At 43.3% G+C, this 27,063-nt stretch overlaps 1 protein-coding gene across 1 annotated transcript; it reads left to right on the top strand.

Moving 5' to 3' along the window:
• lrig3 (leucine-rich repeats and immunoglobulin-like domains 3) lies at positions 1-24,853 on the top strand. Its single transcript, XM_085386043.1, has 19 exons — positions 1-498; positions 4,637-4,708; positions 4,818-4,892; positions 13,237-13,371; positions 13,757-13,900; positions 14,573-14,716; positions 14,809-14,952; positions 15,903-16,046; positions 18,289-18,369; positions 18,477-18,548; positions 19,048-19,119; positions 19,733-19,896; positions 21,977-22,312; positions 22,404-22,685; positions 22,775-23,251; positions 23,363-23,521; positions 23,634-23,753; positions 23,878-24,132; positions 24,222-24,853. The coding sequence occupies exons 1-19, from the start codon at positions 299-301 to the stop codon at positions 24,455-24,457; spliced, it is 3,312 nt and encodes a 1,103-aa protein (XP_085242169.1). The 5' UTR covers positions 1-298; the 3' UTR covers positions 24,458-24,853.
• Positions 24,854-27,063: the final 2,210 nt, after the last annotated feature.

The following is a 27,063-nucleotide window of genomic DNA, read 5'->3' as shown; positions in this document are numbered from 1 at the left end:
GTGGGGATCCTGCTCAGCGCGAGTTGCCCCAACAGAAGCAGCGAGGCTCACGGTACAAAAGTTTCTCCACAGGAATGGGCAAGTTTGAGAAGAACGCTTTTCTTTTACACCTCACCCCCGCGATCCCCACAACAACAACGGATTGGATATAAGGGTCGACTGCGCCCCGACAGACAGCTCCAGATCTGGACTTTATTTCGTCTTCGTGTTTCTTTTTCTGGGGGTGATAACTTGGATAACTTGGATTCATCTGAAGATAAAAGCAAAACAAGTTGGGAGGTGTTCGTTTGGGGGGAAAATGCGTTCCTCCACGCTGCCTCGCACTTTTGCAAAGTTCGCTGTGATTTTCCTGCTATTGTTGAGAGTGGAGAGCGGATCTGGTACTAACGCCAGGACGTGTCCGTCTCCCTGCGCTTGTCTCAGGGAGCTCGTGGACTGCGGTCGGCTGAAAAGGGGACAAACACTACCAGCCGTGATCCCGGAGTGGACAGTTGAACTGTGAGTCTACTGGATCAGCTTTTGATTTGAATCGCTGTGAATAAGGGTTTAAAGCTCTGCGCACCTCTTGGGGAACAAGTTTAGTTTTCTTGAGATGAGATGGGATGATCCGCATTCCTGTCGCACTGAAAAGGGAGCGGGTTGTAAAGTAGAAAAAGTAGAAGAAGACTGACTTAATTTGCTTTGATTTTATTGTTATTTGCTATAGATCCAGTCAGGAGTCCAGAAAAAGTTGCGCGTAATGGTGACCTTAGTCATGAATCCGCTTGTGTGAGTTATATTCACTGATCCTTTTTAGCAACGTGCCATTTATGTGAGGGAAGCGTTAAACACACCATACATACACCAAACCCCCCTTTCTACATAACCTGCAGTTAATTGTGAACAAATCCGCCGAGCGACTGCAGGTACTGGGCGTTTAGTCAGGCTCTCCCATGGGCGATCGCATCATAGAAGCAGCTGCAGAAGCTGCCAGTAAGCAGTTATTAATGAGCATAAGTGCTGTTAATAAAGAAGAATATTGCGTTTCGATTTGAAAGACGAGCATCTACACGTTTATCCGCACTGTTTGGGTGTTTTCCCTGTCCAGATTTTTAGTGTCACAAACCCCCGCGGGCCTCCCCACAGCCATATAAGCGTAAACCAGATGCAGTCTGGTTGCAGCACTGAAGTCTTTCCTCGACTCAGACCTCCATTACTCTGTCCACAGGCTGCTTTTGGTTGAGCTTGGCCTGCGGCCTTTTTTGAAGCTGGGACACCATATCCAGCTGTAACAGCGTGATCCTAGATGTGTTCTACTTAGATAATTATTCTTAGTGACTTATTTTTTTACATCCTGGCTTTAAGGTGGAGTGCTTGGTTTTTATTGCCCCGTGTTACAGCGCTTGATTTCGGTGCTTGGTTGTAGTTCTTGCCCTGCTGCTGCTGAGTGAGTTTTCTCTCTCCCTAAAATGTGCTGCTCTGGAAACTTGAAGTTGCCAGAGAAAACAGACCCAGCCTGAGCCTCATAACCGAGGCCCAGTCTTCCCAAAAAAACAAAAAAGTTCCATATGGGGGGAAAAATTCTTTTCACTCTGGCATGCTAATTTACGAGTGGCTCTCCAGCACATTTTAAACCCCTTAGACCGCCCGACCCTTTGTTTTCCAGCACCCCATTATTTCTGCTGAATTAGCAACACAAGAGCCAGCGATGGTACTGATTAAGGGGGAGCGTGTAGGATTAGTCTCAGAAAGAGGAGGGGGGCATGGAGAAAGTATGGAGAAGTAGGATTAAGCCTCACATATATGAGGGGACGTTGAGAGAAAAGGCAAAAGATTAGTCCAATTTTTAAACTGAGAACATATTTATTAAATGGAAAGTGCACCATTTGATTTTTAGTTCCTTTTAAAAAAAAGTCTCAGTTGCATAATGTTAAACATATATAGTCAAGTCAAGGTAACTTTATTGTACCTCGACAAATACATGATTTTTAGGGAGACCCAATATCACAGATGGATAGATATACTGATAGTGACAGGGTTTCTACATTAAAATGTCTACTTTGCATTTTATGTTTTAAAAATAGTTTTTATGTGAGTGAATCTCAGACACCACATTTAAGATATAGATATATCTGTCATGTGGCAGTATCAGTCGACTGGTCTCTGAAATGTAGTAATGACTTGATAGTACGTCATAAATGTGAATTTTCTAGCACATTAGCCAAATTTTAAAATTAGCCTAATTTTAACTAGATACTTGTTTAGTACTTGAATAAAGTATTGAAGTGCTAAACAATGCAATGTTGTGGTAACTTACTTTTACTTTGGGCTGCTTCCTCATACACAAACTTTGTTAGAACATGCAACGCTGAAAAAGAGGTGAAAAAATTAGTAGTACAGTACCTGATGAGTTTAACTAGCTAAAACTAGTGAACCCCAGCTGCTATCCAGTTAAACTATTAGTTTTTCTATGACATTTGAAATGTGACAAATAGTGTATATTTGATTAAACATTTATTGGATAACTTTACTGAGACATTCATTTGACCAGGTAGAAACCATAAGAACATTTTCTTAAAAGTCACGTTCCATTATAGCTGATGCTAAATCTGTTTGCTGCTTAGCTAATTCCTTAGTGTGGTGTCTAAAATCTGAAAGCCAGTAGTTGCTACATGCCTTCCAAAATCCTATTTTTTGTGGTTGGTATTTTAAAGCTGAGAATAATTTAAGTTTAACTGTAGTTTGTGATGTGACAGTCAGATTTCAGAATCAGAAACTTGTGGCTAACTTGTGGTGTTTATGCATCGTTAGAGAAACAGTTGTCATATTTAATTTGAAATCTTGTTATTTCCCCTTTTATTGTAAAATGTTAATGACAGCTCTTGTAGTGTGTAGAGTAGCTCATTCATTTTCTTTAGTGAGTGATAAGTACATTTTCACCAGCCCAGCAGATATAGTTGTGCAGCCTGCACGCAGCACTGCCTGTTATCTTGCTCCTCTCAGAGCCTGCTTTGTGAGGGATATGAAAGTGTCATGGCTACTCACGGTTTATCTCAGGAGTATGATAGGGCACCTTTCCCTTATGGCCCCCAGCGCTGGAGCTGTAACAACAACAACAACAACACACAGCTGCATGCTTGGAGGAAAAAAATGGGGGGAGGGGGTGAAGGAGGTTAGTTAGAGTAAAACTCTGGTTGAGTGGCTTGAGAAACTTTCCACCAAAGAACAAAAACAGGCCCCAGAAAATTCAACAGGGGTGTTTCAGGCGTATGAAAGGCGTCCCTCTCACTTTTCCCGGCATTGAGAATACATTAGCAGTTGTTAGGTTCTCCCCCTCCTTCCAGAGCTGCTTGATGGATTCCAGATGAGGGAGGTAAGGGGGGCGAAGAGGAGGAGGGGAGGTGTAAAAAAAAAAAGAAAAAAGTGTCTGGCACCACAGCGTCGATCGTGCGCAGCAGCATCAATAACTCCAGTGCTTTATGGCGCACGAGGCTCTGCTTGCCAGATTTCTTGAGCTGGTTTTCAGGCTCCTTTTCAAAAAAACAGGCAGCAAAAACAAGAGTCTCACCCCGAGTGAGCTGCAGCCAAAGCTGCTTCAGACGAGTCCAAGACCAGGCTCGTTTTGAGCCAGGCCTCCATCCAAATGGGGCTCAGACAAAACCAAGACATAGACCAGATCAAATTGAGCAATATTCAAGACTAAAACAAACATACTCATACTCATACTTCTAAATAGAGTATTATATTCAGGAGTTTCCAAAATTGTCAAAACTTTAGAGGAGTTGTGATTGCTAGGGGTTTTTGAGGTCAACTACACAACTAAATAACACTGAAAGTACATGTTCAATACATGTTAGATTTGATTTTCAGGATTTGTAAATATCGAAGTCAGAAAAAAGGGATTTACGAGTCCAGACACCAACAAAGACGTCCAGACAGAGACTCAGTTACTAACAAACCTCTGCCGACTCCACTCGTCCCTTTTACTCTCCCCCCCCCACCACACACACACACACACACACACACACACACACACACACACACACACACACACAATAAGTTATCAGGTTGTAGGTTTTTGGCTTTCTCTGCTGACGTCTGGTTTTGAAGGAAGCTGTTTTGGCATCAGCTTTTTCTGCTGTGTTTCAAAGGAGAGACCAAATGTCAGAAGCAGCCTTTTAACTTGTGAAGCATTCAGAGGGGAAAAAGTTGTATTGGAACTTTTTTTTCTCTTGCTTTGAGATGTTGTCCAATATTGGGCACTTCTCTAAAACACCTCAAACAATCTTAATGTTGCTGCTATTTGACTGTATTTCAAAGGGATATACCTGTGGTTTGAAACCAAAGTCACGCCCACCCTTAAAAACAACTGGAACTAAAATTCAAACCAGTCGAGGGACTTTGTTTAAAATTTGCGACTTTATTTGCGACTCTAAGCATTCTGTTACGTCGTGGAGCTTTAACCTCGTAGTTACATTACAGTGAGTTTTTCTTTGATCCGCTTTCACTGTTCACAGTTTTAAGGCACAATAACACACCAAATTTGTATGTAATTATGTTTGCTGCGCAGACCCAAATGTAAGACTGTAGCAGCTGAAAACTACAGTGCGTGGGGTATACTTTTCCCTTAATTTTTCCTTCTTTTTTTTTCCCGCAGGGACCTGAGCCACAACAAATTGCAGGTGCTCGACAGCACTTTGTTTTCCAAACTACAACATTTAAAAGAAATGTGAGTATGCCTCGTGTTTCGCAGCACATTTCAGAGCAAACTCGGGCTTTTCCAAAACAGTGTGTCTCTAACTCTTCTTTCACCGTGTCTTTTTTGATGATATATTCAGAAAGCTGAACCACAATGGACTGGAGGAGATACCAGATCTGGGCCCTTACGCCTCAAACATCACAGTTCTTATTCTGTAAGTAAACCTTTCCTTTAAATCGAAAGCTTCTCTGGATTCTCACCTCAGCGTGGTGTGGAGGGTAATTCTCCGCCGGGGCTGTCATGGCTGGTTAAACTAGCGAGCGGGGAAGTGGTTCCTCCCCCTCCTCCTCCTCTCTAGAGAGCAACCCATTTGACTGAGCTGGTTCCCAGACGGGGCAGTCAGAGAGATGGCAGTCAGCCCCAGACGGGTCACGTGTTTCGAGACAAATGCCATCAACAGAAATGGGGAAAAAAAATTTTTTTGGTGGCTTTCACTGCTTGTTGGTGTATTTTTAAACTGGAGGCAGTGACGTGAGACTGGGAAGAAAGAAAATCTGTCATGTGAAAAAAAAAATTTTTTTTGGTGTGATCCCAAGTGGATGGGTCACGTCCAGTCCTTTAAAGAGAGTTGGAAGAAAGTTCTTCAAGTTTTAACATTGTCTTGTTGTATCTGTATCAGTTTTTCTAACTTTTGTTGAGAACGATCACTTCGTGTGCTTGAGTGATGCTGAGTATGCAGAAGGCGATTTGACTTGTCGTAGTCGGTCCCTGTCAGATTTTAACCAGTATTGTTGTGCAATACGTGCTCTCGGGGCAACGCCAGATATTAGTGTGTGAAACTGCAACAATTTTATTTGCTTTCTGTGGCACGTCTCTCAAAACCAGCCAAAGTGAAGTTACTGTGGAGGAATGTGCCTCCACTCTGAGCTAGATGAGGCCTTCTCCTCATCAAGCCCCAACACGAAACCCCGCGGTCGCCACAGGGCGTGCAGTCTTCAGTCAGTCAATTGACAATTTGTTTACAGATTTCACTCAGGAGCGTCACCTCCAGCTATAAGTTTCTTAGCACAGAAACATGAGTAGGGTAGACTTTTTTTTTAAATCCAAAAACCCAAAAACCCTTCATACTTTAGAGCAGGGATGTCAAACTCATTTTACATTACAGCCCAGTTTGAGCCTTAGTGGGCCGGATCACTGAAACTCTGTTTTCTGTCAGTGTAAAGAAGTTTAACTACACATTTAATCGCTAACACATTTTAGGTAAACAAGTGCGACTGCAACAGTACATCTTAGTTTTTATTCATGATTTAAAAATGCTGCTATGGTAAATGAAAAAGTTCTGTAACCTACTGCAGAGACTGTCCTGTAACTATAAAACAAAGTTTTTGTTCATTCAGAGAAAATGTCTGATATATTTATTTATACTGTGAATCCATTGTTTGTTTGTTTTAAAAACCCTTTCTAAGCACTTAGTGAATGTGAATTGTTTGTCTATTACATAATTACTTTGGTCTAGTGTGAATGGCCAAGGGGGAGGTGTTTATCAGTAGGAAACTGATGTTAAATTTTGTTAACATAAGTTAAAATTCATTCTCTCCTTCGTATTGTTCAAAGCCATGCAGTGGGCCAGATTGGAGCCTCTGCTGGGATGATTCTGCAAATGGTTTTGCAAATGTTTGAGCCATTTTTGAAATAAAACATACCATTTAATGCTGACAATTAGTGAAAAACAGGATGCGCGAGAAGCTGTAGCTAATATTAGCTAATACACATTTCTGCTAGTCTTAACCATGAACTGTATAACAGATGGAACTAGCTTCCAGGTTTGAGAGGTGGAGCCAGTGTTGAAGTACCTTTAAACTGTATTCTATTTAATTGCCACTAGGGGGCGACTTCTGGGGTTACAAAAGGACATAAGGTTTAAAAGAAAACAGCTCTTGTTTTCCTTCTTGCAAACATTCTCCTGATGAGTTTATGGGTTCAGTCACTAGTTTTAGGTCATGCTAAATAAAAATTGAAGTTTATTTTTGTACATTTTGGTAATTCTAAGAGTCAGAAAGGAGAAATATCAAAGTTATGCTCATTGGCTAACAACTTATCAATCACAACACGTTAGCAAGTAAATGTGAGGTGAGCTCTCTTTTGTCTCGGTCGTATTCAACTCAATGAGATGGCAACGCCCACGCAGGGCTACGTCCATCTTTGAGCAGTCTTTCATTTAAACAAACTATTCTAGTTAATAGCTACAGTTTGTCATGCTAATTTTCTGGAAGTGGATAGTGCCGTGGAGCTTCATGAATCCTATTTTGCTGACATACAATTTTTTTTAACCAAAAAGCTCACAATATGCAGTTCAAGGTCTGTTTTAATTTGAGAAACATAAAAGAATGTTCTGTGAAACATTGCCTGTGCTATATAATTAAGTAAATACTGGCTATTTTGCCTTAAAAAAGATCACATTGCAAAACTGTGGTTATCAGCGGGTTTGCCAGCATTCAAAAACTCCCGTATTTGTCAAACCCAAAACACACCGCATTGTAACTCTGTTATTGTTGTCAAGCACAATTCATCTGAAATATGCAAAAACCAGAGTGAAGAAAACGAGCTCACGCAGAAGAAAACGAAGTGAACACTTGCTCTCTCACTAGCCATCCTCCTCCTTCAGATGAAATGGCACAGTGTGTGATTTTTCCCTCCAGTGAAATATTTTTCCAGAATTTCTCTCCCTCCTTTAGTTTCTCCAAGCTGGGATGGTTGTAAAGAGGGGGGGGAAAGACCTCGGGGTATCGAATACCACTTATTCAAACAGCCAGTCAGACATAGCGGCAGCTCTCGTCGACTTCTTTGACCCCGTTGCTCTGAGTAAAAACAAACGGCAATAACCCTGCAGCTGGTAGTAATTGAGTCGTGATCAGTTTAATTAATTGAACAATTTCCCAGGAATTTATGGAGGGGGTGAACCCCACCACCACTAAATCCCTTTGCTTGTGTTCAAGGAGGGTTCAACAAATGACCAGAGATTCCAGGTTGGATTAGGTGTATAAGGAGGTGAACCTCTGTGTTCCTCAGGAAATGGGAACCTTGTTGAAATGAAGAGATCCAAAGCAAAATTGGCACAGATAAAGTAATTGTTTGTTGAATTTTTCATGTGATTCAGCTGCTAATGAAAATGTTTGTTGGTTTGCTTTTGATAAATCAGGGTTTTGTTGAATCTGTTCTTTAAAAATCCCGGCGGTATTCCTTTACAAGGTGTTTAGTTGTTTTTGCCTGAGTATGGGTTAAGCTAAACATGATTTGATGCTAATTGAGTTGTTGGTTGTACTCCAGATAAAAGACTATGGCAGCTTTGTTATGTGAGGAAGACGGCTGTGAGGTTAGTGTGAGTTGTGTTAGCTGGTTTCAAATATACACTATTTGTGTTAGATTTAGAAAAGTGTGTCACTGTAGCGTTTCTTTAAACTCAAAGTTAAAAATGTCTGCCTCAGTGCTTCAACCAGATGGTTTGATGGACAGTTAAACTTGAGAAACTGCAATTAAATGAGGGATTAAAAGTTTGTTTCTTGTTGTCGTTGTCTTTTTCGCTCTTACCCATGCTCACTTCCAGCTCCATACTTTGGTTGTTGGGGTCTGCTTAAGTAGAATTGTATGATTAATAGTTGAGAGGAATCCGTATACCAGCCCTCGTTCGTCTTTCTGATACAAGCAGTTTTTGCTCCTCTACCCTAGGCCCTGTCCATGCATACTCGGGCATTTTATTAAATGTTACTTTTTCTGTGTTTTGGCCTTTCAGCCACATTTAAAAATTAAAAATTGAGCTCCTTCTAGGGTTCCTTCTGTTTCTACGTTTGTATGTAGACAAAGAAATCAGAGTTTCTCTTATATCTTAAAAGGAGTGTGCCTGTATCTCTTTTACTAATGTAATACTGTGTGCCGTGTTAGTCTTTGTAAGCTTTTAATTGGCAAACATGTGTATATGTTTAAGGATATATGGCCACCAGTTGCTTTGGCATGTTCTTGACAGTCTCATCTTTTTCGTGTGGACAACGATGTTTTTCAAAATGAACTTGTTTGAAACAAATACCTGTGAATGTGTAGCCGGAGAAAGGCCACTCTGTTTTTTAAGCCAACTTTCTTCTGATTGGCTGCCCCTCATCACCAGAAAATATATATTTACAGATTGTGGGCAGAACTCCTGTGTGTAGGTCAGAGGTTGACCATATTAGGGTTATACACTCTTACTGATGTCACACAGAGCCAAGAGCAGAAAAAAGTGTCAGAAACAGAGTTCTTAGAGCAGTCTGAAACCGGAGGTTTTAGCTGAAATTGTTACTATTTGACTATGTTCACTATTGGTATTCAGCATTCTAACATTATGTATTTGATAGAATTTAAGAAATACAACAATGTGTTTTAGTACTTTGTGCAGTGCAGAAACGTACAGCCTTAAAGACATCCTTGTTCTACACAAGCGTCCTTCAGTTCACGTTAACACAGTGTGTTCTTCTCACTGACTGACGTGTTAAGACGATCTGCCATTTAAGTGAGATATGCAGATATGTGCGGAGCTTAATATGGCGTCTCAACAGTGAAGCACAGCGCTGGTTTTCATTACAGGCGCCACTGCAGAGAGGGAGAGAGTCATCAGATGGCTTCTGCAAACTGTTCTTTTTCCAATAGGAAATACCACACACACACACACACACACACACACACACACACACACACACACACACACACACACACACACACACACACCACAGGCAAGATACATTTAGAAAAAAAAGCAACTTTCCATTTAAAGAACTTCCCCTTCCAAAAGTATTATTTGCCAGTCACTGCAGCGAGCTTTGCTGAACACGGGGCAGTAACAATAAGAAGCCTCGACGAGGATCTCAGGTTTTTGCAGTGAGTAAATGTGGTCAGCTCGATGGCGGCTGAGGCCAGAAATACTATCGAGCTATGCAACAAGTGCTGACAGGTATAAGCTTGTGTGAAACCTTTGTCTTATTGGTGTAATAGGCCTGTGAGTATAAAAAGGCTTTACCTGATTATATTGCACATTGCAAGCATTTGAGAAGGTTTGAAAAAAAGACCATTACATGCGATTAAATCGTTTTGTAGCCACGAAAGCTGCGCAACAACAACGTTACCCATCCATCCATCCATTCGCTTCCGCTTATCCTTTTCAGGGTCGCGGGGGTGCTGGAGCCTATCCCAGCTGTCATGGGGCGTTACCATAGTTTAATAATTATTGCAGATTTCCTCAGTATTCAGCATCCATTGGGCTGTTATTGACACATGCTTGGCCTTCCACGGACTTCCAGAAGCTGCAGCAAAGCCCTGCAATCACACTAGTAATGACTCCATAATCACATTAGATTGAATGAACAAGTTTGGAGTGAGTGGATTTAAAGTGTACAGAGCGCTGTTTGTTTGTGTGTGGCAAGGACTCTTTGAGTGGCAGTGCAGATGTTGAGACTGAAAGCACGGTCTCGACGTACAGTCCCGCAATTGTCTGGGCATGCAGTCGCACAGAGAGTCACACAGAGAGTTCACGGTTGGGTTAATGTTTAAAGATGAACAGCGGAAGATATTTTCTACTGCGAAATAACGGATAGGATTGTGCAATAATTACATGGGAGACAGCGATGATACCATCTAGCAGTCAAATCGAAGGCTAAGCTCTTTCCCCGGGAGCGAGGAGCAGGCACCGAGCCCCTCCACCTGTCCCCTGTTTGAGCTCTCTCTCTGAGCAAAACTGGAAAGACTGGTTCTGTCTCACCAGGCAGCCCTCCTTCTCTCAGCGACCAGTCAGGGGAACATGAAAACTGAGATACAGGTGGTGTGCGGCACTTTTGTTTGGGACCCGAGGGCTGTGATGCACGGAAGGCTCGCTGCAAATCTCCAAACAAAAGTTGCTGACAGTGAGCCAATGTGTTTTACTTCGGTAATGATGTAGTTCGTGCACACTGCAACACATGTTTAGGTTTGACAATTCAGTTCAGTTGAATTTTAATTATATAGCACCAAGTCATGACAACAGTCACATCTATGCACTTTATTTTGTAAGGTAAAGACCCCACAATAATACAGAGGAAACCCTAACAATCAGACGACTGCTTTTGAGAAAGGACTTGGCGACAGTGGGAAGGGAAAACCCCCTTTTAACAGGAAGAAACCTTCAGCAAACCCAGGCTCAGGGAGGGGCGGCAATCTGCCGTGACTGGTTTGGGATGAGAGGAAGAAGACCGGACAAATTCGAAAAAAGTGGAACAAGAAAAGAAAGTGAAGGCACGCTCGCCATTCTGTGTGACAGTTTAATGGAGCAATGTTTTCATGTGTTTCATGAACATATGAGTCTCCGGCTACGTCTACGCTAATCTGGATAAATTTGAAAATGGTGTTTTGATTTAAAAACGCTCCGCGTCCACACTATTTTCAATCGTTTCCGAACAGTTCTTCATCCACGCTGAAACGACCAGAAATGCTTACGTTCCTTCACTGTACTCGACCTGTGTCATTTCCATCTGCTGCTTATTTACTTTCCAGCTCTTTGAAACATCGTGGTAAAATGTTGAGGAAAAGCACTGAGTTTTTTAAATGGGTTACAAAGTTGCAAAAGCGAGTGAGAATTAAAGAATTTGAAGAAAAGCTCTCTGGAGCAGGTACAACAGCTGTGTGAAGGACCAAAAAGCTCTCCAGAGAGTGATCCGTACAGCAGAACGCTGCTGCAGGATTGCTCTCCCCCCGCTTCAGGACACCTACACCAGGAGATGCTGGACTAGAGCAGCGCAGATACTGAAGGACCCGTCCCATCCTGGCAACAAACTGTTCCAACTTCTGCAATCTGGTAGAAGGTTCCGCATCTTCCGGGCAAGGACAGAGAGACTCAAGAGGAGCTTCTATCCCCAAGCCACCCAGGCCCTAAACACACACACCCGCCCTCTCACATCATCTATAATTGACTGAGACAGGACTCTTCCAGACACTAAACCAAGGCACAATGTACATTTCAATTCCTTTAATTTTAAATATGTTTATATTGTCTATCCTGTAAAATAGTCAGATGTCTATTCATATTAATGTACAGAATTCACCTGCTTGCTGCTACTACTGCACATTCACCCAGTGTATATACTATATGTGTATATATATATATATATATATATATATATATATATATATATATATATATATATATATATATATATATATATATATATATATAATGTTCTTCCTCTACACCCCCCCCAATTTTTGCACATGTCGAGGAGCGTGTCAGGCTACATTTCACTGTGTGTTATACTTGTATAACTATGCATGTGACAAATAAAGAACCTTGAACCTTAATCTTTTTTATGGCTGTCAAAATTGAGAGCAAACAAAACAACTGCTTTACGATGCCGTCCGCCATCTTGGTTGAATTGGTCACATGACTGCATCACATGACTAAAATGTGTCAAGGTTTTCGAAAAGCCCCCATTTTTGCAGTCTACACTGTGACAGCATTTTCAAATGTATCCACTTTGGAGTGCGTTTTCAAAAAGCTCAGTTTTCCTTGACCAAAAACGCCGTCTCAGTGAGGACAAAAGGCCAACACGGAGAGAAAAAGATGCGCTTTCAAACGAAAATGTATTAGTGTGGACGTAGCCTCCATGCCCGCCAAACTCCTCCATCTCTCCCGACTCTTTGCTTCCCATCATATCACCCCGTGAATGAGAAGTTTACAAAAAGGTGTTGCAGTTCCCACCCAGTTCTATGAATCTGCAGCACACCACAGTTTCATAGCAATGTGATGCAGGTTCAGCTAATTTGCATTGGTTAAACATTAATGGAACCGCATCTCATATTAAACCTAAATTATAAAACTGTCCTTGCTTCTTTTCTTTTTTTTTTGGCTGCTGGAAAGAGGCTTCAGGAAAACCTCTCTCCTGGTCAGCAAGGTGTAGCTGGAGGAGGGACTGTAAGTAATGAAAACTAGGCCTGTAGTCTGCTGCTTTGGAGGGAAACCCCCCCCTCCATTCCACTTGCTCTCTCCCTCTCTGGTGCAGAGTCTCATGCACAAAGAGGGCACTGTAGAGGCTCTGTTTATAACTAAGCAGTCCCTGCACTGCAATTTAGGAGGCGTGCAGCTCAGGAAATTGCTGGCCTCTGCTGAGGCATGCTTTCACTGAGGGAATGGTATTCATCAGCCAAGTAATTGGCAGGTTACTTTTTTAAATACCTTGTTGGTAATTACCTTATAAACAAAATAACACATCAGTAAAGTGAAAGCTTGTTTGGTGTGAAGAGCAGCAACATTAATCATATTGAATAATTTGTTGGCTTTTTTTATGAAATGCGCGTGCAACCTCAGCAGAAAAAAAAGATGACATAACTTCATGTTGGGTGGTAAGTTTAAGCTTTAAGAGCGCGAGAATTTGTCATTTTTTAATTCCGCAGCCGAATTTTGGGAACGCGAGTGCTTGTGTATCTGGAAATGTGAAACCGATGCGCACCGCTAGCCAAATACATGATGTTTTTGTCATTTATTGGAGCAATGGTGTCTGTATTTTCAGAGCAAACAACAAGATCACTGCGATCTCCGAGGCTCAGCTCCGGCCCTTTCTTGCCCTGGAAACCCTCGACCTCAGTAACAACAATGTTGTGGAAATAAAGTCCGGCTCCTTCCCTGCTCTGCCTCTCAAGAACTTGTGAGTGTTATGATTTTCTTTATCTTAAGAAAAACATGCAGATCAGAGCACAAGCATGGCGCTGTCATGAAACTCATTCATTCAGAGCCAAAGAAAGGTGGTGTTTCCAGCTGTAGTCATTTATATTTGGCAGCATATTTCTGTTCTGGGACCCCACAGCAGTCAGTCGGCACATAACACAATACATTTGATCACAACAGAGATGACAGTTATTAGTCAGAGATGGCATGAAAATGGGCGGAGGTGGATTGCAAAGCAGCTTGCAGATGCACACTAAATGTAGGCAGGTTTAATCACTCCATCTAGTTCAACAGTAGATATTGCAGTTTTTCTGCAGTACATTTTTATTTAAAGCAGATTTTACAAGCATATCTTCCTTTTTCAGGTTCCTCAACAACAATCGGTTATCCTCTCTGGAGCCTGGCTGCTTTACCAATCTGTCGAGCACGCTGCAGGTTCTCCGGCTCAACCGCAACCGCCTCTCCAACATAGGACCCAAGATCTTCACTCTGCCTCACCTACAGCATCTGTAAGCAAAAAAATGACAAAGGCTTGCTAGACAGTTTGACCATCCATCCATCTGTAGGACTTACGGCTCTGGGTCATCGGGGTAATAGTCTAAACAGAAAAGCCCAGATGTCCCCCATCCCAGCCACCATCGAGGTGTTCCCAAATTTTGTTGCCCCATAATTCCACATTTTCCTCTGGCTTCTAAGGGCTGTTTATCCATCTAGATTATTTTGGTATTGGTTTCCCAATTTTGGACATCGCCTGTCACTTGCCATGTTGGGCTCATGTGGAAAATCCACAGGCAGTCTCTTTATACTAAATTCCACCTGAAGGAAGCTCGCCCACTCTATTGCCATATTCCACGACCTGACTTGTTGCACAGGTTGCTATCGTGGTACCACGTTGGAATTCACTGAGCTCCTGGGAGCGACCCATTCTTTCACGAATGTTTGTAGAAGCAGTCTCCATGCCTGAGAGATTGATTTCATCCACTTGTGGCCATGGACGTGATTACCATTAGCAGTATAGTGTATCCACCAGTGGTGAGAGATGCATGCTGGTGACACCTCGACAATAGAGCTGTCCTCCTCGACTGAGTTGTAGTGTGAGCGCGGGGCATGCTTGTACTGCTTTTCACTGTGAAAATAGTTTGAGTCCTGTTTCCACTTTAAACTTTCTGCGTGCGTTTCAGAGAACTGAGCAGAAACCGGATTCGCAGGGTGGATGGGCTGACGTTCCAACACCTCCCAAGTCTTCGCTCCTTGAAGATACAGAGAAACAGCCTCAACCGCCTGATGGACGGATGTTTCTGGGGTCTCAGTAATATGGAAGTCCTGTAAGCATTTTTTGTGATATGTTTTATTCCTGAAAGGTAATGTTGTTTGCAGAATAAAGTCTCACTGTGTGTGTGCACGTGTGTGTGTGCAGGCAGCTGGACTACAACAACCTGACAGAGGTTAGCAAAGGCTGGCTGTACGGCCTGCTGTCTCTGCAGCAGCTCCACCTCAGCCACAACACCATCAGCAAGATCAAATCTGACGCCTGGGAGCCCTGCCCGAAACTCAGTGAGCTGTGAGTCCACCTTTTTTTTCTCTTTCCCTGCCGTCCCTCTGGATATTTCCCCCCACTTTCTATTCACACTCTGAACTCCCAACACTTCTCCGTGTTGCCCTCTCCTCCTCTCTGGCACTCCCGCCTGCCCTTCCTCACACTCCAGTTCCTCCCGTCGCCAATACACCCCGAACCCGACACACACACACACACACACACACACACACACACACACACACACACACACACACACACACACACACACACACACACACACGTAGACAAAGCAGTGTCTCTTGTGCTCTGCCAGTCAGTGCCAACATTAAAGCACTGCCAAAATATTACACACCCCTTTGCCTCCTTTCTGCTCTGCTGTCACTTGAGCCAAAACATTGGCCTCTGGAAGTCCCGTTAGTTGTTTGTTTTTTTTGGAAATTCCATTATTAGTTGCATTTTCGTTTCTTTGAAATACCCACAAAATTGATTTCTCAAGCCATCAACGCACGTTCCTGCGAGCGGATTGAATTTCCTTTGTTGTGGTTGTTGTTTTAGTGTTCGCCATGTCTGGAGCTTTTTTTCACGGATAGCTTGTTTTTTTTCTTTTCTTCCTTCTTCCTCCCTCTCTTTCCCCACTTTTTTTCGCTCTTATCACACAAGCCTGAGAGTAAACAAGTCGCCTGTGGGTTGTGAACGTGTTCAGCTATCTTGATTTGTTCTCATCAGAGTTTACTTTGAGGGAAAAAAAAGTATATTCGGAGTGATTCACAAATTCTTTTTTGATGCAAAATTTGATCTCTGCAGACTGATTGGAGATAAGGTTGGTCTGGAAATATAAAGAGTAAAAAAAATGGCAGTTCTGTTTTGTTTGTTTTTTTAAAATATGAAACATGAAGCATCACAACAGCCGAGCCAGTTTGTAATCAGCGCTTTGCAGAAATGTATTTATTATTACCTTCTTGTTTTTTCCATAGCAACCTGTCCTCCAATCACCTGTCCAGGCTGGACGAATCGGGATTCGCAAATCTCGGCGTGCTTGACAGGCTTGACGTTGGAAACAACCGCGTGAGCTTTATCGCTGATGGAGCTTTCCGTGGTCTCTCCAACCTGCAGATGCTGTAAGTTGTATTCACTGTTGACTAAGTAGTGCCTTACTCTCTTAACAAGAGTAATTTCTTACACAGCTTGTTGACTTATATTTTGCTTTTACATGGCCCGAGATGATAGACAGTACAAGCTGCCCTCCATGAGACGACCACACCATGGTGATAGCCGGGGTTACAATAAGACTGTCAGTCTTCTTTCCTGATGAGCTTATGAGTATTAAGTCATTTCGGGCCATACTGAATAAACAACTAGGTCTTTTTGGTTTTGGAAGCCAAGGTGCAGATGGTAAAAACGCTAATCTGGATACTTTAAAACAGGACTGCATGAACCAATGGATGGTGTCACGGCATCTACGTGCATCTCTTATACTGTCTATACCTGAGATGAATTGTTACATGTTTGCAAGTTAAAATTATAAACCTGCTGCTCCGTGCCCACACATAAATCCTTATATAAAATAAGAACATGCACATGATCTTTTATTTAAGTTTAAAAGACAAATCAAATTTTGGCTGGGATCAGCAGCCATATTATGTTACCATAAAATGCATTTTATGCCTTTATGCAAGAGCAAGCAAAGTGTCAGTTTTGTGTTAGCAGCAGTGGATAGTCTTTCGTGGCCTAATCACGGTTTGCACTTTATTGTCTTGCCCTCTTGCACTACAAACAAAAATTAATGTAATGTAAGTAAATGTAATGTGATTACTGCTTGACATCTAGCACTGATTACTGTAAGTAGTTTCTAGATCATCGTGTAGAACGTTATTCACACTGTTGTTCTGAATGTTTCATTTCTCTACCTTTCTAAAAACAGCAGTACCACTAATCATGTTTCGTTTAAATTGCTCGAACACTTAGAAAATCCTTACCTACCCAGTCTTAACCCAAAGTTCATTGGCATACATATCGAGGCAAAATAGATTTCAAACTTTTCTTTTCAGGTTCTCCGTGCTAGGGAAAAAGAACACAGCTTGTATAAAAGAAAGAAAGAAAAAAAAACCTTCAGAGAGCCACAAACCCAACCTCAACACCCCCCTCCTCCCCACACACATACACACCATACACCCATCGTCCCCTGTTCCCACAGAGAGGCTCCCTAACATTTTTCCCAGTTAGGTCTTTTTAACTAGAACCAAATGTCTTCCTTAGGTCATCGTAGGGCAGGTGTGCACCTAGTTAGATGTAGATTGCTTCAGGCCTTCAAACCAAATGCCCCCTACACACACACACACACACACACACACACACACACACATACATACTTCCTCAGTTTGTATCAGCCCTAGCAGGCGTGTCGAGGAGAAAAAGAACTGTTTGAAAGCAGGAAAGCCGCTCGGGGATCAAAGCAGGCAATTTCTCAGGGAAATGCTTTGCTTTTACTGATGTTCATACCCTAAAACTGTGTATTTAGTTGTTTTGCGTGTATTTTTCTTTCTGTGGATAGCAGGATAAATGTAACCATATTTTTTCCAGGAATTTTTAGTTTTGGTAGCAGAAAATGTTTCATCAACATCAACAGTTGGTTACAGTCTCTCGATTTCAAAGAGACATTTTTTTTTCTGTGTAATGTTTCTTTTTTTTCAACCTCGTGTTTTATTTCTATTCCCACGGGAGTAATTCTGAAGTTCAAAGTTCTAACTCAAACATTGAGTGGAAACTTAATGTTCTCACTGAAGTAGTTCGCATGTAGAGACTAGACTTGCTAGCTACTTGAGTTGTTTCCACAAAGCCAACGTAATATAACGCTGAAAATGGCTGAAATATGTAAACTCACAAGGACATAGCAAAATAAGCAATTAATGTCAGGCGAGCTTAACCAGTAAATATAGAAGGATATGTTGGTTTTGGTCCATTTTAGAATAAACAAAGTGTCTTTGTGTATGTTAAGATTTTGGTAAACTCCTTTGGGGATGATCACGTACAGATTTAAATTGCACGTGGAATATATCATCCCCTCGAATGAAATGCAGCACAGCTTATATTGCCGAGCTTCCTTGTAAAACCTTTTTCCACTATGCAACACAGAAATGCCAAAGCAGACTTTTAAAAAGTGCCACCACGGCCAAGATGCAACTTCCTGTTTGGGCACGGGGCCACTTTGTAATTTTAACATCTCGAGCATTTTCCCTCCATCACGCGAAATGTAAAGCCGCATAAAGTTTTATTAACATCACAAGCGCAGTTGTTTTCTGGGTGTGGATTTTTTTTCTTCCTTTTTTTTAAAGTGCTTTTTATGTTTGCTTCTCCTGAAAGGGATCTCCAAAATAATGAAATCTCCTGGACTATCGAAGACATGAATGGACCTTTCTCTGCTTTGGACAAGCTGAAAAAACTGTGAGTGTGGGATCATTTTGCCATAATCCTAGTGGAACACAAACAATGTAAGGTCACCGAGTCAAAAGTGAGGTTGGAAATTGATAAGACTTTTGTTGTTTTCCCAGATTTCTGCAGAGGAACCAGATCCGCTCGGTGACCAAGAAGTCTTTCTCAGGCCTGGACGCGCTGCAGCACCTGTGAGTCGGCCTCGTGTTTCACTGATTGTTTCCAAAAGTCCGAGCTGTAAACTAACCAGGATGAATCACACTAAGACAGAGAGGCTGTTTGTTTCTTCTCCCATTCCTCCGCTTTGATGTGGAATCAAGAAGAAAACTCTGCCATTAGTATCTTTACATGTGTGCCAGACTATATCGATCACTGAGGCAAGTGGAGATAAGTCTGTGTGTGTAAATGTGTGTGTGTTGGGGATGGTGGTGCAACAGCTGCATTTGATTCTAATTAGAGTTTTTTCCCAGCCGTTGCCAAAGCTCAAAAGCAGCCCAGCGTTGGGCCTCTCTTGATTAATGCAGCAAACTGCTGCACAGAGTTTTATTGTTCTGGAGCCCAGACTTTTTCTTCACTCGATTGAAGTTTTTGTAGCCTTCGCTCCACACGGCTGATGTCGGCAGAAAAAGCTGCCATCTTTGTGTGGGGATCTTAGCGGCCCTAATTTTCTTCTCTCTTTCCGCTCCGCAGAGATTTGAGTAATAACGCCATCATGTCCATCCAAGCGAACGCCTTCTCCCAGATGAAGAACCTGCAGGAGCTGTAAGTGTCTACGGGCAGCTTCAGTTAGTGTTTCCAATGTTGATGTGGGACAGAACACCAGGTGAAACTCATTATGGTCTGCTGGGAAAAGTCTGCAGCAAACAGTGCTTACTCCAGTGTTAATAACGGGTTCACGGTTTTCTTTGTGTCCTTCATTATAGGATAGCTTTCGCTGAAAAACCCAAGCAAAGCAATCTTTAAATTTATTCAAATTCAGTGCAAGTCTTGACAAATTACATACACAGTACACCGGATTAATGTTTCCTAAAGAAAACAGGTGCATTGTAGTTGGATTTTAGGTGATATTTTAGTATGTCTGTTCGTCTATATCTACATTAAATATCCAGTATAAATACCAAACAATATATGAATCTTATTTTTTTCCTAAACGTATTCACTTCTCCTAAGAAAAACACTCTACATTTACCTGATTCATATACACAAACCGATGGTCTTGTACTGATAAAAATCTCCCTCTGTAGATTCCACTGTGGTCTTTATTTGACACACGGCTTTACCTTCATCGGCTGTGTGAGGAAACGCAGACTACCAGCCATTCTAAATATTACTGCAAAGTGAATTAAACGCTTCTGGTATCTTCTCCCCCCGGCAGGCGTCTAAACACCTCCAGCCTCCTGTGCGACTGCCAGCTGAAGTGGCTACCCATCTGGGTGGCAGAACAAACCTTCCTGTACTGCGTCAATGCCAGCTGCGCCCACCCGCAAATGCTGCAGGGCAGGAGCGTGTTCGCCGTCCGCCAGGAGGAGTTTGTGTGTGGTGAGTGATGCTTCCACTTGGTGCGAGACCTTGACACAAATGTCCCATAATGTCTGAGAAACAGCCATTTATCCACGACAGGTTTTCCACTCACAGACTGGCCCAGATTGTTGGGTATTTTCCTCCTTGACTTCTGGGTTTCGAGAAGGAATATGATAGAAGTTTACTACGTTTTTCCTCCAGGGCCCCATCTGCACTTAGTTACAAATAAAATCCTAAGATTTACGCTCGTGTCTTGGCTCTTTAAAATAATGATAAGGACTAACAAAACATAACATCATATCAGAGCTGGGCCCTGTGCTTCGTACGTCACTTACTACATCCAAGATCAAATGAAACATCCAAGACCAAATCATCGCGCTAACTCTGAGCTCGCTATTCCGGTTCCCCGAACACACCTGTTGTTGACGATTAGTATAGCTGGATGAAGTAATGTGAGATCACTGGGTGGCCCAACAGGGGCTACGCATCGATAGTAGAAACATTGATCGGCAACCCTTTGATTGGTCGGCGAAAATGTCGAAGGAGCGCGCTCGGTATTTTTCGGCAGCAGAGCAAGAACTCTTGAGTGAGGGATTTCAGGAGTTTAATTAAAACGCAAGGGAACACTGCAAAGGCTGCAAAAGCAAGGAGAGAGGGCTGGCAGAAAGTTGCTGACAAATCAAACTCGTAAGTAATTCAATAATAACAATAATAATGGAGTGGATTTATATAGCGCTTTTCAAGGCACCCAAAGCGCTTTACAATGCCACTATTCATTCACTCTCACATTCACACACTGGTGGAGGCAGCTACGGTTGTAGCCACAGCTGCCCTGGGGCAGACTGACAGAAGCCAGGCTGCCATATTGCGCCATCGGCCCCTCTGGCCAACACCAGTAGGCGGTAGGGTAGATTTATCATATCACACCATATTATCCAATATTATATTACATTATATTATATTATAATATGTTATATTATATCCCCTTTCACATTAGAGCCACAACAGGACCCACTAGAACATGGGAACAAGTAAAAGTGAAATATAAGAATATGCTACAGAATGGTAATATTTATCACTTATATTGCTTGTCGTCTCTTGGAAAGAGACCCTGGAATAATCTGTTTGTTTGTTCATAACAGCAACCAAGAAAAGGGCAGAGCAAAAAAAAAGACAGGTGGTGGTCCTGCACCCCCTCGTCAACAAGTTGGTTAAGTGAATAATACCCTCACGGGAAAATCGATATCTCTCTATGAGCACACTGTCGCGCTGAGCTAAAGGATCCTGTCTATCCCGCAATATACGCTGAATTCTGAGGACTCTCCTTATCAATCTTGCACCTTCCGCAATGGGTTGCTCGCGTAAACGGACAGGATATGACTGCGACAGACTTCCCAAATCCACCTTCGCTTTTATAGCCGTGGTCTCTCATCTTGATTACACGAAGTAATTTACAATTACTACTCTGAAATATGAATTACATCTGTAATAATCACATACATGTAATAGAATGTTAATAGTACATTTCCCTTTTTTAGGGAATGACCTGTATGTATCTGTGTGAAATCAATAAAAGGATCAAGTGCTGCATTATCTTTAGTTACATTGATGTTATTTATTTATGGTGAAACAGTGGTGGAATATCGCTGTTGCTTTCGTATGAATGACGCGGACATACCTGCGTGGCCGCGATCTAATCCTGTTTACATAAAGTAAACCTGCTCCCCAGCAGGTTTACGCTTACGGCTCTGTTGCTATGACAGCAAGTCCCGGATGGGCTTCGGGGAACCGAACGATCCAGGATCACGCGAAATCGTCAACAATCTCATCCAGTTAACTCACTTAGCGCGGTACGAAGAACAGGCCCCTGATCTGCAAGGTGTCGTTTAACCTGACAATTAAAAAGTTATCTGAAAGACTTTCTTGATTAAGAGATATAGGAGGTCCTCAAACCTTCTGCAACTGAGGATATAATGTCAGTTATTAAAATCCAAAATCTTAAAAAATGGGAAATTGGAATGAGCTAAGAAAATATAAACACGTTATATATTTATATATGTACTTGCAGCTCAAAAATTCCTTTTTCTTATTCACACAGAGGATTTTCCAAAGCCTCAGATCACTGTGCAGCCGGAAACCCAATCGGCCCTCAAAGGCGCCAATGTGACGTTTGTGTGCTCTGCGGCCAGCTCAAGCGACTCGCCGATGACCTTCGCCTGGAAAAAAGACAATGAGGTCCTTAATGATGCGGAGATCCACAACCAGGCCCACCTACGGGTGCAGGGGGGAGCAGGAGGTGAGACGGAGGTGACGGAGTATACGACCACATTGCAGCTCCGAAACGTCGAGTTCTCCAGCGAGGGGAGGTATCAGTGTGTGATCTCCAACCATTTTGGATCTTCGTATTCTACCAAGGCCAGACTCACCGTCCACAGTGAGTTTGGAGTGGGATGTGTCATTTTATGGGCACGCACCTTTAAAGATCCTAAACAGCCTAATCAGAATGTATTTTGGTCTTTTTCCAGTGCTCCCTTCCTTCACGAAGACACCGATGGACTTGAGTATCCGCGCCGGGGCAACAGCTAGGCTGGAGTGTGCTGCTGTTGGCCACCCTTCCCCCCAGATCGCCTGGCAGAAAGATGGAGGCACCGACTTTCCTGCCGCCCGTGAACGCCGGATGCATGTCATGCCTGAGGATGATGTCTTTTTCATAGTGGATGTCAAGACTGAAGACATTGGCGTTTATAGCTGCACAGCTCAAAACACAGCTGGAGCCATTTCTGCAAATGCTACACTCACAGTTCTAGGTGAGAGAAAGGCACCAATTTCAGGTCCAAAGTCTTATATGTAGAAGTTGTTGGCCCATTTAAACTCTATTCTTGTGCTTGTCTTACAGAAACACCGTCATTTCTCCGTCCACTCATGGATCGCACCGTGGCCAAAGGCGAGACCGCCGTCCTTCAGTGCATTGCTGGCGGTAGTCCTCCCCCAAAGCTGAACTGGACCAAAGATGACAGTCCATTAGTGGTTACAGAGCGCCACTTCTTCGCAGCTGCCAACCAACTCCTTATCATTGTTGACGCCGCAGAGGCAGATGCAGGAAAGTATACTTGTGAGATGTCCAACACTCTGGGCACAGAGAGGGGCAACGTTCGACTGACGGTTGTGCCGAATCCCAACTGCGACTCTGGAGCACAGGGCGTCGTTGGGGTGGGTATTGGAGCTGGGGCAGGATCTGACGATGATGGGTGGACCACAGTAGGCATCGTCATCATAGCGGTGGTGTGTTGTGTGGTTGGTACTTCCCTGGTTTGGGTAGTCATCATCTACCACACCCGTCGAAGGAATGAAGACTGCAGTGTCACCAACACAGGTCAGTTCATGGGGCTTATTTAATTATCATTCAGTACCTGATTTCTTTTTCCTTGCATATTTAATATATAATAATGAAAGCAAAACTTAATCAAGTGTTCTTATGCTTTAGATGAGACCAACCTGCCTGCCGACATCCCCAGCTACCTGTCCTCTCAGGGCACATTAGCAGACCGACAGGATGGTTATATACCGTCTGAGAGCGGTAGCAGCCATCAGTACATGACGTCTTCTATTAGTGGTTTCTATCTGCAGCCCAAAGAAATGATCGGTAAAAAGCTGCCTTTTCTTCTTTGTTTCCAAAGGGAAAGCTGTAGAAACAGTAGGGTTTTTTAGTCGAGCCCATTCATTTGTCCTGACAGGTCTTTGTCATTTGGATACAGGAAGTGAAGTGGACATGGAAGTGGCCACTGATCCTCTGCTTTGCCATTACCAAGGTCCAATTGGCTCACTGCTTCAGAGAGATAACATGTACTTGACTGACCCAACTGAAGTCTTCACAGGTCTGCAAAATAGTCTGGCAACATTACTGTTGTTCAGCTATAAAAATCTATTCAAGTGTATGTGACGTACTTTAAAAATCTCAGACTCTTTATAAAGATTCTGACTGTTTTTCAAACCCTTCAGGTTGTTCCACTGACCAAAGGTCAGCTTGTATGGACTCCTACAACGGCAGCCTGACAAACTCTAAAAGGAGGGACTACTTCCTGACCGAGCATTTTGACCTCTGCTCGTCCACTGTCCTGACCCAGCTTCCCAATGCTAGTTTGCATCATGCTTCCTCCTACCATCAGAGCGACCATCGTTCATCAGTGGAGGAGGGGGATACGGTTGATTATGGGAGACCTAATGAATGTCTCTCCCCCTGCAACACCTTCATGGGTAGGTCTTAAATTCATGTTTCCCAAACCGTTCTTACTTCAGAATTTCCTGTGCTCCGGCCTGACTTCTTGTTGCACGTTTTCACTCAGGAACATTTGGGAAAGCTCCCAATTGGAGGCCTCAGGACCTTCATCCAGGATTCACCCCACTGTCAGTAACACAGAATGGCATAACTCTGCACGAGAATCCTTATACTGCTCCGGATGCAGAGTCAGACCACAAGGAGTTCAACGACTCTTCATCAGAGCAGAGCAACAGTGTGTATGAACAGCCATTTGACAACACGCGGACTGATTCCACCTCACAGTGTCTATCGAGCACTTAGCTGAGTGACTGAGCTCCAGTGAGCTAGTGTTTTTCATGAAGAGAACAACCCAAAAAAAGAACATTTCTACCTCACTGAATGTACACTTTTGCAATAAAAGGACTCCTCATGTGGACAACGAGTGAATGTAAAGGACAATTTAATGTTCCTGCAGAAAGAAAAAGAAACATATTACCAGCTGTTGTTGAGGATACAGATTCTGTTAAATATTAAAGATCAATATATACATTTTTTTATCAAAGTTTATTATATTTTGTAAATTGTATATAAAAAAGATTTCATTATTTTTGCTTACATTTTGAGTACTTTGCAGCTCTGCCTATTCACTTATTCCAGCTTTGAATGAAGCATTGTTTTGCACATACATTATGTAAACAATAAAAACACCTAAATGTGTGCTGCTAAATTCATTGAAGGCTTCACGATGTTACTCGCTTCATCTTGCAAGAGATGGAGGTGTGGCCATGTGGCATATGTCGGGGGGTGGGAGGTTAATGCTGGCTTTTATACCCAGTCTGTTTTTTTTTTTTTAGAACCACAAACCACCAAGGACAGTCTAGGTCTGTCATCAGTGAGCCCCCCCACACAGAGAGGATATTTAACTGTTAAGTATCACGGTCTGACTCCAGAAACAGCTTGGGAACAACTGGGTATTACTGTTTATTGACTTTCATAGTACCGTAATCATACAAATTCATGTTTCAGTGCCATATTGGGATATTCACCAGCCACTTTATTAGGTACACCTGTTCAGCTGCTCATTAATACAAATATCTGGCCAAACAATCACACAGCAGCAACTCAGTCCATTAAGGCATGTAGACAAGATGCCCTGCTGAAGTTGAGCATCAGAATGGGGAGCAAAGGTGATTAAAATGCGACTCAAAATCACTTGAGTATTTCAGAAATTGCTGGCCTGCTGGGATTTTCCCCACACGTCTCTTGGGTTTACGAAAAATAGTCAGAAAAGGAGAAAATATCCTGTGGCTCAGGGGGTTGGGAAGCGCACCTGTAACTGGAAGGTTGCCGGTTCGATCCCCGGGCTCTCTGTCCTGGTTGTTGTGTCCTTGGGCAAGACACTTTACCCTACTGGTGTTGGCCAGAGGGGCCGATGGCGCAATATGGCAGCCTCGCTTCTGTCAGTCTGCCCCAGGGCAGCTGTGGCTACAACTGTAGCTTGTAGTGAATGAATAGTGGAATTGTAAAGCGCCTTGGGTGCCTTGAAAAGCGCTCTATAAATGCAATCCATTATTATTATTTTTGATGTAAGAGGAGAAAGCCCAGGCTGCTTCGAGTTGGGAAGAAGGCAACAGTAACTCAAATAACCTCGTTACAACCAACATATGCAGAGAATTATCTCTGAATGTACAATAGCTCAGATTTGAAGTAGACGGACTACAGCAACAGAAGACCACAACGCCAGTCCTGTCAGCTCAGAACAGGGAACAGGTTACAGTTCACACGGGCTCACAAAGATGAAGAGAAGAATGGAAAAGTCTTGATATCTGCTGCCACATTCAGATGGTAGGGTCAGAATTTATTGTAAACAACATGAAAGCATGAATCCATCCTGGCTCATATCAGCTATTCAGGCTGGTGGTGATGTAATAGTAGGGGGATATTTTCTTGGCACGCTTTGAGCCCCTTTGTACCAACTCAGCACCATTTAACCCTTTAAATCAGGGGTGGGCAACTCCAGGCCTCAAGGGCCGGTGTCCTGCAGGTTTTAGATCTATGATCCAACACAGCTGATTTAAATGGCTAAATTACCTCCTCAACATGTCTCGAAACTCTCCAGAGGCCTGGTGATGAACTAATCTTTTGATTCAGGTGTGTTGACCCAAATCTGAGGCCATGGTTCTCAGCCAGAAAAGGGTGGAGTGCCCACTCCGGGTCGGGGATGAGTTCCTGCCCCAAGTGGAGGAGTTCAAGTATCTCGGGGTCTTGTTCGCGAGTGATGGGAGAAGGGAGCCGGAGATCAACAGATGGATTGGTGATGCGGACGCTGCACCGGTCCGTCGTGGTGAGGAGGGAGCTGAGTGTAAAAGCGAAGCTCTCAATTTACCGGTCGATCTACGTCCCTACCCTCACCTATGGCCATGAGCTGTGGGTAGTGACCGAAAGAACGAGATCACGGATACAAGCGGCGGAAATGGGCTTCCTCCGAAGGGTGGCTGGCCTCTCCATTAGAGATAAGGTAAGAAGTTCAGCCATCCGGGAGGGGCTCAGAGTAGAGCCGCTGCTCCTCCACATCGAAAGGAGCCAGCTGAGGTGGTTCGGGCATCTGACAAGGATGCCTCCTGGGCGCCTCCCGGGTGAGGGCATGTCCCACCGGGAGGAGGCCCCGGGGAAGACCCAGGACACGCTGGAGAGATTATATCTCTCGGCTGGCCTGGGAACGCCTTGGTGTTCCCCCGGATAAGCTGGAGGAGGTGGCTGGGGAGAGGGAGGTCTGGGCTTCTCTTCTTAGGCTGCTGCCCCCGCGACCCAGCCCCAGATAAAGTGGAAGAAGATGGATGGATGGATGGGTGTTGACCCAGGGTGAGATCTAGAACCTGCAGGACACCGGCCCTTGAGGCCTGGAGTTGCCACTACTGCTTAAACCC

The sequence above is a fragment of the Rhamphochromis longiceps genome, linkage group LG17 (genome assembly GCF_057381845.1).
Source record: "Rhamphochromis longiceps isolate RC_006_pf linkage group LG17, R_longiceps_female_GT1.1, whole genome shotgun sequence".
Classification (NCBI taxonomy): Eukaryota; Metazoa; Chordata; class Actinopteri; order Cichliformes; family Cichlidae; genus Rhamphochromis; species Rhamphochromis longiceps.
The sequence above is the reverse complement of the archived record's forward strand: the minus strand, read 5'-3'. Positions and strand labels throughout refer to the sequence as shown.

What these genes read in the sequence shown, in the direction of transcription:
- lrig3 (XM_085386043.1), top strand. Translation starts at nt 299, where the DNA reads ATGCGTTCCTCCACGCTGCCTCGCACTTTTGCAAAGTTCGCTGTGATT. An exon ending in GGCCAGACTCACCGTCCACA is followed by an intron (nt 22,313 to 22,403) that starts GTGAGTTTGGAG and finishes GTCTTTTTCCAG; the next exon opens with TGCTCCCTTCCTTCACGAAG. An exon ending in GCAGCCCAAAGAAATGATCG is followed by an intron (nt 23,522 to 23,633) that starts GTAAAAAGCTGC and finishes ATTTGGATACAG; the next exon opens with GAAGTGAAGTGGACATGGAA.